Genomic DNA, 14,633 nt, shown 5'->3' on the forward strand with positions numbered 1-14,633 from the left:
AGAAAGATAATAGCATTCTAAAGTATTAGACATATTTTTCTTTTTAACTGATTATGAATAATAAACAGTCTGTCTAAGTGCAGAAGTGACTGTACATAACTATATATATTTGTTGATTAGTAGGCTGTAACCCACGTTTTAGCAATTAATAGAATAAATAATTTGATTAACCAAGGACAAATGAAAACACAACATACCCGCCAAAAATATCTAATCAAGAATAAACAATTAGAAATATATTTAATTCATCTGGATAGGCAGGTTCATGAAATTCATACAATTATTTGTATACTAATGTTTTTTTTCCTTTTGATGTTCCGCACGATAAAATCCTAATAACGACCAAACTAGAATTTGTAGACAATATGGATACAGTTCTGAATTTATAACGTTTTTTGAACCATTTTATACATTAAAACAATGGTAACCAATAGCATTGTGTTAAGATCATAGAGTTAATACAATATTAACATAGTAGAAATTCATAAAAGATTACAATAGTTGCAATTTAAAAGAAGCTTTTTAATAGAAAATTTAGTTAGAAAACGAAAATCACAATCCAACAAGTCTTATAGATTATGGACACGTCTTCTTGAGACATGTTTTTTAATTATTGTCCGGTATTTTTTACAACTTTTTCTTTAGTATAGAAAGTCCATAAAAACCACCACAGTGGCAAGTGACAAATCCATTCTCCACCATTTACATCTTAATCTAGTTTAGGTTCAAATTAACCCACATTCGACTAATAATATGAAAAGAAAATAGAGAATTTGCATTCTCTACCCACACGTTTATGCCACATGTTCGCCAAGTGTTGACGCATGAGATGGAGAACATTGGACACAAAATATGCAAGAAATAAATGATGTACCCCGAGCTCCGCTGCCAAACTTGTCATGGAGCCACTGTAAGCCCTTCCGTAGATTTTAACCCACATAATTCAGTTGAAGTTTGAGTGAGATCAACTGAAGAAAGAGGCCAAAAAACTGAAAATGTGTATTTTAACTTTTTATTTTATTTTTGGGTGTAAATGTGTATTTAAACTTGATCCCATCTCTATCTGAAAAGAGCATTGTAAATTATTTTTTTTGAAATATAAACTTGTTCTAGTGCTATTTGGTGAACCATTTTTTTTCTTGAAAAACGATATTTTATTTGATAAAGAAGTATATTATTATTTTGTTGTTCTGTATGTTAACAAGAAATATGTTTCATGTAAAGGGTAAATAAACATTTCGTTCTTGGTTAGACATAGATTAATTCTTTACCCTTGACATGAAATATACATGTATATATAAAAAATAAACTATTATGTAGAAAACTTGCAAACACTTTTGATTCATCACAATCTTTCAGGTTATTGTCATAAAACATCGTAGGAAGTAACTTAACATACTTTTCCAAAGTCTTTGTCCTAATTGAATTAGTGAACCGAAATACTCCTTGTGGACCGGGCTGATCCAATAATTACTGAAATCAAAAAAAACAATTGTTAGCTTAAAGACAATGGGCCTCGGAAAGGCCCAAAAAGTCTCAAAGATGGACCAACGGCACAGCGATCTCCCCCCACCTTTAAAACCACGACGGAGACGAACTCGAGCCACGACGGTTCCGAGACAGAGAAAGAGACGAGAGATTTTTTTTCAAAAAATTCAACATTTGTAAACAGGAGCGAACCCTAACCGATTCTCAATCTCTCCCACTTCTCCATCGTTCCTTTTCCGCTGAAATGGCGAGTGAGAGTTCCCAATCTCCCTCCCCGTCGCCGTCGCCGTCGCCATCTCCGTCGATGGGCGACACGTTCGTAGGAAGCTTCATCAGTCTAGTTTCGAACTCCGAGATCCGTTACGAAGGCATTCTCTACCATCTCAACGTCCATGACTCCACGCTAGGTCTAAAGAACGGTACGGATTCCAAAAAACCTAATCGCGATTTCTCGTATTCTAGGTTTCGCGAAACGCAGATTTACATGTTCATGCTTGTGTATTCGTGACCTTGGAAGCTAAGTAGATCTTTTGTGTTGAATGATAATATACTCTTGTTGTGGTGCTTCTTGAATGGTTTCGTTGCAGTTAGATCTTGTGGAACTGAGGGGAGGAAGAAAGATGGGTCGCAAGTTCCGCCGTCTGATACTGTTTACGATTACATTCTTTTCCGCGGAAGTGACATTAAGGTTACTGTTCCAAGCTCTTTACCTTCTTCTTATACATTTCACTAACTCATTATTTAAAACTTGTTTTGGTATATTCAGGATCTGCAAGTGAACCCTTCTCCATCTCCACAACCAAGACAGGAGATTCAGCGTGAACAAGACGTTAATCAGGTAAAGGCGATGGATAATGATAGCTGTATGTTTGAACTATCAGATTGAATGATTTTCTTCATTGTTCTTGTTTACAGACCTCTCATGCTAGGCCAGCTATGAGCTCCCCGCCTTCTGGTTATGGTTTGGGGAGAGGAGGTCAATGGTTGCATACAACACCTGCTTTGAGTAGTAAACCAGTTCCTGCTACACAGCATTCATCTGTTCCTTTAGGCTTCCAGCCTCCTCCACCTAATGCTGGAAGCTTGATAGAATCTCCAGCAAGCCTTATTGGTTCAGGCAATAGTAACGCTGGTCTGTCTATGCCCATGCCTTCTTTTGTGCAAGGAAACAAACTACCTTCCACTAGTGTCCCTCCTGGTATGATGCACCAGGAAGTTTCATCATCCTCTACGAAGCTCAATGATCCTCAGATTTTAGATATGTCTGCTTCACCGGTTATGGGATTAGTTGATGATACATCACAGGTTGTTACTCCTACACCCGACGTTGTTTCTAGTCAAGCATACTCTTCTAACCCTTCTCCCCTTGGTCAAGCACAGCACCATACTCCACCTGGACTTGCTTCTTCACCCTCCAACCTTTCTGCTCCATATATTCAGAACAGTTACCCCATTGCACCCCAGGCTGTTGGTAATGGTGTCTATGACTCTCTTTCTAACCATCATAACCGATCGATACCTTATAACATACCAGCTATGACTTCTCACTCAGCTCCTGTAGTTCCTGGTCGGTTTTCGAATTCGCCCCAGTCATTTTCTGATATGAAGCCATTACTACAATCTAGGCAGATGGTCGATAGGGGTCAAGAGATGTTTGTTGCAACTAACCCGGTATCAGTGGGTGTGCCATCTCGAAGTCTTGCTACCACATATCAAGCGCCATTGCTGCCTCTTGCGGCTACAGCTCATCAGGTCTCTCTCTCTCTCTCTCTCTCTCTCTCTCTCTCTCTCTTGTTTGCTTTTAGCTCTGTTTCTGATCATCTGATGTTTTCTCATAATCATCGCACCTATGCATGACTTCTCATGGCTACTATGCAGTTTCATGATTACATTATATAGCTGCTAAATGTGTCCTTCTGGTTCTAAATGTGTTGCAGTCTGGGATCCCTGGTTCCAGGAATGAGTTCACTGAAGAGTTTGATTTTGAGGCAATGAACGAAAAGTTCAACAAAAGTGAGCTATGGGGTTTTCTCGGTAAAAACAATCAAATCAATCACAGGGAAGAAACTATAGTTGAGCCTAGCGAAGAAGGGAAGGCAAAGGTGTGATTCTCAAGCTCTTGACGTTACCTTAGTGAATATGATCTTATATATGATGTTTCAAGTAGCAGTTAACATTATTATTTGCTTTGTTGCAGCCTGCTTATAACAAAGATGACTTTTTCGATACAATCTCGTGTAATCCCCTTGACCGTGTAGCAAGAAGCGGACAACAACAACTAGACAGCCGGTTTCCGGAGCATATGAGACAAAATCCTGAGGTTTGTTTCATCCTTTCTAATATTCACCAACCAAAAGTTGTGAAACTTTTCATCCTTAAATTGCAAAATAGTGTTTATTTGATGGACCTTTTTGTTCTTATTTCAGGCATATGGTAACCATTTTCAAATGCCACTTCAACCACAACCGGGCCAGGGTGCATATCTCGCTGCACAGACCAATTACAGAGGCGGATATGATAATAATAGTAATTACAACAACAACTACCACTCAAATTCGGGTTATGGTTACTACTCAGGTGGGAGAGGCCGAGGCAGAAACACTCATTTCTGAATTTTTGCTTTCATTAAAAGGGGATTTGGTGGTCACTCACACTTCCTTCTCTTAACCGCTGTCTTTGAATCCCAAGATTTGGTGGCATATCATATTGGCAAGTTCATTTTCCTTTTTTTTTTTTCTGTTTGATAAGCTTTAGCCTCTAGGGAGAATGTTGTTTGTTCTTCAATGAAACAAAAAAGTACTACGAACCTTTTGGTATATGCAAATCTTTAATTAAATTTTCTCTCAAGTATGAAAATACATTTTAAATGTAAGGAGAAATATAGGAAGTATGCTAATTGCAGAACCCATTTGTTCTTTTACAGTATGAGCTTGATTGGTAGAACATTATCTTTATTATCCAATCAACAATTTCTAGGAAAACATTTAAAATAGCATTTAGAAGATGCAGATGCTATTTATTCAATGCTTTCATTTCAGGTTGATCATTTACATTTAAAATATATAATTTTTTAAAAAAAAAATTAATTACAATTAATTATTTTAAATAATATCACAAAATAATATTAGGATACAAAATAGAATTATTATTTTTTAAAATAAAACAAATTAATATATATATATATTTAAAACAATAATATTTTATATAAAATATAAATTAAGTATATATATATAATTAAGTACAGTTATAATTATGAAAAGTACAAAAATTAATTTAAATATGTATTATTTAGAAATAAAGAAATTATATATCATATACTAATTTTTATAATAGTTTTACATATGAATCATGTACTGCTCTTTCTACCAATCACTTTATTATATAGATTTATAAGAGTACAAGTTTAAATAATGTTGGGTTTATAATATTTTATTAATTTACAAAAAACTCCCTTTCTTAGATTTTTGAATATTTTTATTTATAAAATAAAAAATGATTTTACTGTATATTTTTAATTAAATTTTAGAAATTTGAATTTCATATTTTATTAAACTATTTGATATATATTTTTGTGTTTTATAGAATTTAAATGTGGTTTTAGATATAATTTTACTAAATGTTATCAAAATATATTGAATTGTTAAGAAAAAATAGAGATAATTTCATAATGAATATGAAACCAACAATATAATATTTAGTTTATACTTACATAAAATGTATATCTAGATATATTATTAATTTATGATTTTAAAGGGATCATATATATATATAGGATTTTCTAAAAAAATATTATCTTATTATTTTATCGATTTTTATCATATTTTGAATCGGCCGAACTCAGAAACAATTTTTTTTATTAATTTATAAATTTTCTACTGTGTATTAATTATGCAGCATACAACTCATAACATATTGTTACTAATTTGTGATCAGCTGAACCAAATCTCTTATAAAATGTCATGTATTGTTCTATATCAAGATGTGTATTCATATTAGTTTTTAGTAACACATATACATTAAATAAAAACTATCAAATGCAAGCAAGTGGATGGATTACAAGGCTTCAGATTACCAAAAATTTACTTAAATATATGCAATAAACTATACTGAAATAAATTTAACATAATAAGTGACAAAATAGTTAAGGAGTGTCAAAGGCTGAGTGACAAAGCTATATTGGTAAGACTATTTTGTCACTTATTATGTTAAGTGACAAAATAATCTTACCAATATATCTATAAAATAGTTAAGGGCACTTCTTAATACCAATATAGCTAATAATCTATAAGTGACTAATGGACACTTATTAATAAGACACCGAAAGTATAAGAAGACATGAAAAAATAAAGAGAAATATTAGATAGAAAACATCAAACGATAAATAATAAACAAACATAACACATATACAAAAATTAAAATTAAAATATATAAACTATGCATAGCGCGTAGAAACCCATTGCTGTCAAAATCGTCTTATTTATTTGGTGATCCGCTCGAGAAAATATTGTTCTCACTTGTAGAGTCAGCTGTTTTTGGAGTTACAGTTGGAGCTTCTTCTCCAGATTGTAAAGTGGTTACCTCACTTTGACTACACTCACCATTCATTCCCGTCCTTGCCGCCGGTAAAGTAACAACATTACTAACTTCATCATCAGGTTCATACACCAAACCGAACCCACACTTCACAACTTCACATTGTGGAATCTCTTCACCAGCCCCATCAGTCACTTTGAATCTAAGGACAGCTCTAGTAGGAACACATCCTTTCTTGAACTCTACTTCTTGATGTTTCTTGATGTTTGACCAACTTATATAGCTGATAAAGACGTGGTCCGACTCGATCGTACGCAGCTCATTTTCAACAGGAACACTAAACCGGCTACATGGTGCATCTAAGTCTTCAAACTCACAGGTACATTTAGCCAGGATGCGGCTGCTCTGATCTCCGCAGTCACGAAACGAGACAATGGCACATAGATATATTCCTAGAAACTTGTTGTCGCACCAATGTGGAGGCAGCTTTGGTTCTAACACTGAACCATATGCTTGGTGACTGATCCATGCAGGTACTTCGTATCCAGGATAGCAAGTCGAGATAAAATTCTGTCAGGAGAAAAAAAATAACAAATAAAAATAATATATATCTGAAAACCAAAAGATTTTAAGACTACAAAAAAAAAGAAAAAAAAAGAAGAATAGACTACCCCATTGCGGTGATCATCTGATGAGACTAGCTGGCATTTTCTCCGAACATGGGATGCAATTTCATTCTTTGCAGCCTCATTGAGTTTACAACAGTTAGTGAAGGTGAAAGTGTTGTGAATCTCTTCTGTTGGCATAATAATAAAGGCTAGAGGACTCGAGACTGTTTGCAGGGAGATACATCCATGTGCATCTAACCACTGGAGATTTGGTGGAAGCGTCGAAAGAGACCTGAGTTTCTCACAAGACTTCAAGTCCAGCCATTTGAGATGATACATTAGACTGATGTCAGATCCTAAGCTGCTGATCACACCATTTCCGCTAAAAGATAGATGCCGCAGAAACAATAGGCTGTTAATACCGGGAAGTATCTTTGGCACCTCTAAGATCGAAGTCCGGTCAAGTAGTAAAACCCGGAAATTTTCCATGTTGTCTTGAATATTTGGAAAAGTATTGAGATTTGAACAGCCAGAGAGAATCAGTTCTTCAAGAGCTTTAAGCTTTTCTATACACTCTGGAAGACTCCTCAGCCTTTGACACTCCTTCAGATTCAATAAGATAAGTCTCTGAAGCTTCACAATGTCTGAAGGGAGATCCTCTATTGCAGTTCCATCTAAGTAGAGAGATTCTATATTTTCTGAAATTAGCTGAAATTCATGAAGCCTCGTACAGCCGCTGAGGATAAGAGTTTTCAGTGAAGTCAGATTTATCTGGGGTAGATGCAAGAGACTTGTGCATCCTCTCAAGTTCAAGAAAATAAGACTTTCCATTGTTTGCATCTCTTCAGATAAACTTTCTAGTCTTGTGCAACCTTCAAGATTCAGTCTCAAAAGATTTTGGGCCTTTGAGAACCCTGACAATTTCTGCAGCATTCTCGAGTTGTTGAGGTCCACCCACTTCAGTTTCGGTGTATCCTGTTAAAACCACATAGAATTACACCACCAGTCAGTAATGTATACAACTCTAACAAGACAAAAGGAACAAAAACATATATGTATATATGTTGATAAAAAAAATATATATATACATATATATGTATATGCACATACTAAGACCGTATGACATGTATTATTTTTTTTGAGAAAACTTTATGACATGTATTCCTCGATTTTTTTATAAAACAGAAAAATTTATCAAATCGTCTGCAATACCTATCCAACCTACTACTATTTTAGAGAGAAAAAATAATATAGAAACAGAGTTTTTGTTCAAATGTATTTTTCTATAATATAAAAATGTTATATTTGCCTCTATAAATAGAGAAATACTATTTTTCCTCTATATTTGAAAAATAATATTTCTCTATTTCTTTCTGAACAACAACATTCTTATATTTATTGAGGTCAATTTAGTATTTCTCTATTATAAAAAAACACACCGAAATAAAAATTCCATCTCTATTTTAGATGCAGGTTGGAGATACACTAAAATTTATATGAGTTTTGTTCTAATATACAATAAAATAGAAAAAAATACTATTTTCCTTCTAAATGTACACGAATTATGTTTTTTTCATTAAAATATAAAAGAAAATAGCAGTGCCTACTGTAGAGTAAGGTGACTTTGAAAATAATGTTTCCTATAATAGTATTTAGAGTCAAATATAAAGTTGAGATGGAGATGTCTAACCTTAGAATCTTTCCATACTTGTTTAATCTTGCTGTAAGGCAGCCTGAGATCAACAAGATTCTTGGGGTTGAAGTCAGATGGAAGTTCATCCAACGGGAATTTCAGCCAGTCGAGGTATCGGACCTCTTCCAGAGGTAATGAAAGTCCATCCGGGAAATTTAACTTGCAGTCGCCTTCACATTCCCGAGGACAAGTAGAAGTATAGAACTTAAGGTACCAGAGATTGCACATATTGGCAAAGACCGAAAACTCTAAAGGCATGTCTCTTACTTGAGACATGTCTAGAGAAATGCCTCTCACAGTTTTGGTACCCTGAAAGAAAGAAAAAAACATAGACGCATCATTTAGCATACTGCTACAATAATAAAGTTTGAAACTACTTGATGAGTAATTAGCCTCACCATTTTGTCATGTAGCGCAGCGATAATATCTTGGTATTTCCACAGCCTACACTTCTCTACTGTGGATGATAACGAACAAAGTTCGATGGCGAATGTATGAAGTAAATCATGCATCTCTAAGCGTCCGCCAGAGATACTAATTAGAAACTTGTAGGCAAGATTCGTTATCTCACTCGAAACTTCAGAGGATTCATCATGATCTCCAGAATCCAGTAAGCTTCTCGCGTAAAACTCATCCTCTGATTTGAAGAAACACGCAATGTCAAGGAACGCATCCTTCTCCTTTTCACTAAGCTCATCGTAACTTATCTTCAACAGATCTTTAATGCTCTCGTTGGAACATCTTGCCAATGCACCAAACCACGCTTTCCAGAGTGTCTCACCTTTCCCACGAAGTTCCTTGCCCAATTCTCTGAGAGCTTTTGGATTGCCTCTAACGTAATCCACGAACACTCTAGACATTTTCATATAATCTTCCATCTCGGGATTGAAACCCCCTAGGGCAAAGAAGCTGAAGTACATCAACCCATCTCGAGGGTTCAATCTTGGAACCACGTAAGGATTTGGATCTAAGTCGGCGATCAATGCCCTGTCACGGGTTGTAATAACAATCCTGCTTCCTTTCTTGATCCAGCTTCGGTCTCCGAGAAGAGTCTTTATATGTTTTTCGCTACTCACATCGTCTAAAACAACAAAGACTTTGTTCATGAGCAGTTCAGTCTTTAGACAATCAAATGTCGTCTTATGAGTTATGTTTGTCTTTTTCTTCGGAAGTAAATCTTGAAGGAACGTCATCCTCAAATGGCCAGAACCCATCTCCTTACGGATCTTCAGAAAATTCACGCAGCGGATGAACTTGTTTTCATACCTCTTGAACAGCTCCGTTGCGAGAGTGGTTTTGCCAATACCAGGCATCCCAACAATTCCCACAATTCTAGTTTCGTCGCTGTGATCGAAACCAAACTTTTCCTCGACTTGCTTGATCCGATGTTCTATTCCAAAGAGAATAGCCACTTTCTCTTCTCCTTCCAAATTAATTGGAATGGCGGTGAGCTTTTTCATGACCTCGGCCACGACTGTCTTGAGGAAAACGACCTCGTCACTTCGATAACAAGACCAATTCAAATAAGATCATGATTCTAAATACTATTAAAACCGAAAGCACTTTGAACATTATTATACTTCTATTTGGTATGATATTTACCAAATTTATATTCTTATATTAAATATACATCCCAACATGTGTTCTACCTAGATTGCATGGAAACTTGGACGAAGATCCGAAACTTTTATGAATCAGTATCAGAATCTCTTGGAAACTCTAGAAATTCATTTTTAAAAAAAAATAATTTGCAAACTTGTGATTTTATTTTAGGAATTTTCTTTTTAAAAACAAATTTTATAATTTGAATCTTTATTTTGAGTTAAACTACTTAATAGCTAAGTATTGGATATCTGCCATTTAAATTTTTAATATGATTTCGATGTTTAACTATTAATTGTTTGATTTTCATATACTTAATAAAATTGTTATTTATCGATTTATATTTATATTATTAGATAGACCAAACAGAAGAAAATAATTGTAATCACATGTTAATCATTAATTACATATATGTATATATGCATCAATTTATAAACGTTTCCATGCTAAATTTTTAAAAATCATGTTTCCATGTTTTGAAATATTTCGTTTCCGCTTATCTGTTTACGATTTCATGCGACCTAGTGTTCTACCAACTTAGTATTCAACAATTCATTAAATATTTATAAAATAAAATAGCTAAAAATATTCATACAAATTTAAAAATTCTTAACGTTACAAATATCTAAATAAAATAATATAATTATTATGAAGCAATTATTATACATGAATATTAATTTAATTTCGGTTTATATACACAAATATAAAATTTATAAATTATATATAATAATAGCATTATAAAATCTTAATTAAATAATAGATGTAGTTAAATAGTTAATTAACTATAAAATAATATATATACACACAAAAAAATCCTGGATTTTACAATTTAATTTAATTATAAAATATTATAAAAGTAAATATTAAAGTCTAGATAATTAGTTATAATTTATAAATTAATTTTAATTTAAAGTTTAGAAATTAATTTTATATAAATAGATATTTACTTGATAAAAATAAAATATTTAAATGAAATAATATTTATATTATTTTATAGTGCAACTTGTTATGGTAAATATTTTACAATTTTTGTTTTATATGAGTTATTTCTTCATTCGTACAATATATTAATTAAATATGTGATGGTTTTAACAAACATATTAACTCATTTACATTAAAATCCAAAATTTGACATGATAAAAGATGTATTACTCTGTTTCAATTTTAATTTGTTAAAATAAATTAAAACAAATGCGAGAAACAACAAATAAGCAAATTTTATATTTTGAGTTTTTGATTATTATATAGTTATATTTATATGTACTTTTAATTGGCAAATTATTTGAAATATCATAAGTTAGATATCATTTTCAAAAATACTTTAAATAAAAAATAATATAACATCTGAGTTAAATTTTACTGATTATTGTTTAGGGTCTAATTTTTAGGATTGGAGTTGGGTTTATAAACCTTTATAAATGATTATTAAAATTTTATAAATGATTTAAGAAGATTAGTGTTTTTTCATCATAAATTTAGGATATTTATGGAAATAAGTACTTTTTAAAGCTAAATTTGAAAGCAGTATCAATTTTGTGGTAAAATTAGAATTCTCACTAACCACCCTAATCATAAAATGCAAGAGGCCTAGAGAGCAGATACACTCTCCATTCAACTATACATGCTTTGAGATGTCTAGCTACCAACCAAGTTTTGTTGAAATAAATTGAATACCTAAAGTGACATAGAATATAGTTAATTGTTTCTTTCCTATAACTTATTGTTTTTTTTTCCCATGAATGAATGTGATATACAAAGATTTCCGTCAGAGAAAATGACACATTTTCAAGCAAAGGGATCGAAAGCAATACCTCTGCTCCAGCAAAGTCAAGCCCATCTTTAACTTAATACACTCCAATGCCACCTTCCATTTCTCCATGTGGGTCTGCACATTGCTATGAGTCTCACATGCATCATTGAAAAGTGCTTCTAACTCACTTGGGTTGACTTTATAGAATATGGGAATGGCCACAAGTTTCTTTTCATCGACACATTCTTTGATCTTCGCCAGCTCGTTCAAACACCATTCTGATTCCATGTACCTTCTCGAGAACACGACCAACGCAATCTTTGATTCCTCGATCCTACGGAAAAGAACGGTGAGATCTTCTCCCCTCTCTTCATATTTGTCTATGAACACATTGATCCCAGCGTTTTTCAATGCAGTCTCCAGATAACTGACGAAGCCGTTGCGAAGCTCCACTCCTCGGAAATTAAGAAACACTTGATGGCGCGGAACCAATGGTTCTTGGACGGCCATCTTTAAAGTTTTAATCTGTTTGAATGTAGTTTGGAGACAAGGAGACAATGTGCAAGTGAATGAAAAATGTCGCAGTTTCTTGTTAAGTATTTATAGGACAACAGTAACAAGTCAAGTCAACAACATGTAAACTAAGTTCATTCCACGATCAAATTTTCTTGAATCATTCTTATGGCTTCGCATGTTGTCATTTACTTTGGAAAAAAGACTCCGAGTTTTGAGGATTTAATTACTATATTTGCAAATAGAAATTTTCTTTCTTTTTAAACCATTATTGTATTCAACTATCCTTTATTAGGATATCTCCAACCCTACTATATATATATATTTTTTTAAATGGAGTGAAATGAAGTATGAAGTAAAAAATGTTATAATTTTTATTAAAAAATGCTATAATCCAACTACATATTTTATTTTATAATAGAGTTTACTGTATAAATAAAATAATTTATTTCTTGTTTGTTCATTACTTTATTATGAAATGAAATATGAAATTGTGTTATAACAATTTTACTCTGTTTTATCTTTTACGGAAAAATAGTGTTTTACATTAGAAATTCTTTTATGAGTCGCAATATTGGACATCAATGCCTTTTTCAAAAAAAAAAAATATTGGACACCAATGTAATGTGCAAAAGCGCTGTGCAACGGACTAAAAGACCACAGTTTTGTCAAGCCTGACCCACGTCTCTTGTGATGGTTAATCTTTAAGCTTATTTTAATTTGCCTTTTTTTTGTTGTCAAATTTGCTTTTTAAAAAAGTTTTTAATAAACAGACTGCTGTTTCTGAATGTTTATTTTGAGAATAGACAAAGAAAAATTAAAGAAGAGAATTTGATAAAAATAAAAAAAATTAAAGAAGAGAATTTGCTAAAAATTAAAATGTTGAAATAAATGCCCTATTAAATTCAAAGTTGAGCAATAGAGTTACTCCCACTTTAATATTTACTACATATTCATGGATTTCTGATAATAATTTTTAACTTCAATGTATTAGATCATTGTTTTTTAGGTTGATATATTAGAACGTTTTCTAGGTGGCATAATATACCTGGACCAATCTGTTCACACTGGTGTGTCCTATGCAAAAACTCATCTTCTTGATACATATATCCGGCCATGTTCGGATAACTGTTCAAGTATCTAATCTTTTCTAACTCAATATCTGTTTTGATATTTTGATATTTTGTTTTGGTTTTGGTTCAAGTTTTTTGACCGGATTTGTATCCATGTAAATGTAACATCCAAAGTTATGATATATAAAAATATTTAAGGGAATTGATTTAGCTATATATATCATCAAAATTGACTTATTTTTTCTGACACACATCCGTTTAGAATTCCATACTTAAACGTGATTAGCTTGGAGTAGTGAAAAGATGGGTGACCTATCGGGAAGTGATTCGCGATAGCGTGCAAATGAGACCAAAGCACGGAAAAGGTTGGGTGGTGATTGCAGGGTCAATAAAAAATTATTTCAAGTCTTGAAAAAATTAGCGCACGACCGTCAGATGGGATAAGACCCACAGACCGAGAGAGCGGGCATGGATGGGCCATTAACCATGGGCGATCGGAGCGTTACAAGTGGTATCAGAGCTGGTTAACCATCTCGTGGGGCGTAACAAAAACGTTGCGTTCTTTGAGAGGAGGTGAATTGTAACATCTCGAGTTGTGATACGTGAAAAGGCTTAAGAGAATTGATTTGGCTACCTATGTCATCAAAGTTGATTTACCTTTCTCGTCACACATCCGTTTAGAATCCTAGAGTTAAGCGTACTTAAACTCGAGTAGTGAAAGGATGAATAACTTATTCGCGATAGCGTGCAAATGAGGCTAAAGCACCGAGAAATGTCGGGTGGTGATTGTATAGTTAGTAAACAATCGAGTTTTGGAAAAAATTAACCCACTACCAAAAGATGGGATGGGATCCACGAACCGAAAGAGCAGGTATGGATGTCCATTAGCCGTGAACGGTCGGGACGTTTCGGTAAAATTCTCAACCTTAACCAGGCACATATGCCTTAGTTAGATACTAGTCTTTTTGGGTCTACAAGTTTGTTTTCTCTACTACCGGCTTGAAGAACACAGAGAACAAGTGTGTGCCGAGTCTTCTTCTTCCTTCTTCCTCTCATATCATGTGTTCTTCGACCTGTAACAAAGAGAGAAAATCTGTAGCCTCATCATCACCATACTGTAAAATAGTGGCCAACAGGCGAACGTAGATGTATGCACGATTGCGAGGAACTCGTTATCGTCAAGTTGTGTTATATAATAGTTTACTTCAAATTCACGCAGTCACAAAACAAGCTCGATCAGTATTTGATGGCATAAACAAAATACAATACAATTTGGTATTTTTGTATGTATTTTTGCCACTAGACTGTTTCTATTTTTTGGTAAAAGCCACTAGTCTATATCTTAACAAAACATGATCGATTCTAAATGGATC

General features: G+C 33.4%; 3 protein-coding genes across 4 annotated transcripts; 1 reads left to right on the forward strand and 2 right to left on the reverse strand.

The window, feature by feature from the left end:
- The first annotated feature begins 1,601 nt into the window (after nt 1-1,601).
- Nucleotides 1,602-4,335, forward strand: LOC108824048 (decapping 5-like protein). Of its 2 annotated transcripts, XM_056993354.1 has the most exons (8): nt 1,602-1,907; nt 2,076-2,176; nt 2,255-2,326; nt 2,404-2,793; nt 2,869-3,240; nt 3,426-3,590; nt 3,686-3,808; nt 3,915-4,335. In XM_056993354.1, exons 1-8 carry the CDS (start codon nt 1,733-1,735, stop codon nt 4,098-4,100), a joined length of 1,584 nt encoding a protein of 527 aa, XP_056849334.1. In that variant the 5' UTR covers nt 1,602-1,732; the 3' UTR covers nt 4,101-4,335. The 2 variants fall into 2 exon arrangements, with proteins under 2 accessions (XP_056849334.1, XP_018452879.1); XM_018597377.2 differs by having other exon boundaries at nt 1,603-1,907; nt 2,404-3,240.
- Nucleotides 4,336-5,831: 1,496 nt separating this feature from the next.
- LOC130499749 (disease resistance protein RPS4-like) lies at nt 5,832-7,218 on the reverse strand. The gene is made up of 2 exons (XM_056994116.1): nt 6,693-7,218; nt 5,832-6,591 (listed from the first exon to the last, which is right to left on the reverse strand). Exons 1-2 carry the CDS (start codon nt 7,116-7,118, stop codon nt 5,962-5,964), a joined length of 1,056 nt encoding a protein of 351 aa, XP_056850096.1. The 5' UTR covers nt 7,119-7,218; the 3' UTR covers nt 5,832-5,961.
- Nucleotides 7,219-7,344: 126 nt separating this feature from the next.
- Nucleotides 7,345-12,321, reverse strand: LOC108825339 (disease resistance-like protein CSA1). Its single transcript, XM_056995010.1, has 5 exons — nt 11,736-12,321; nt 8,721-9,822; nt 8,320-8,631; nt 7,502-7,604; nt 7,345-7,400 (listed from the first exon to the last, which is right to left on the reverse strand). The coding sequence occupies exons 1-5, from the start codon at nt 12,182-12,184 to the stop codon at nt 7,345-7,347; spliced, it is 2,022 nt and encodes a 673-aa protein (XP_056850990.1). The 5' UTR covers nt 12,185-12,321.
- Between the last annotated feature and the right edge of the window lie 2,312 nt (nt 12,322-14,633).

Source organism: Raphanus sativus, chromosome 9, assembly GCF_000801105.2.
Source record: "Raphanus sativus cultivar WK10039 chromosome 9, ASM80110v3, whole genome shotgun sequence".
In the NCBI taxonomy this organism is placed as follows: domain Eukaryota; kingdom Viridiplantae; phylum Streptophyta; class Magnoliopsida; order Brassicales; family Brassicaceae; genus Raphanus; species Raphanus sativus.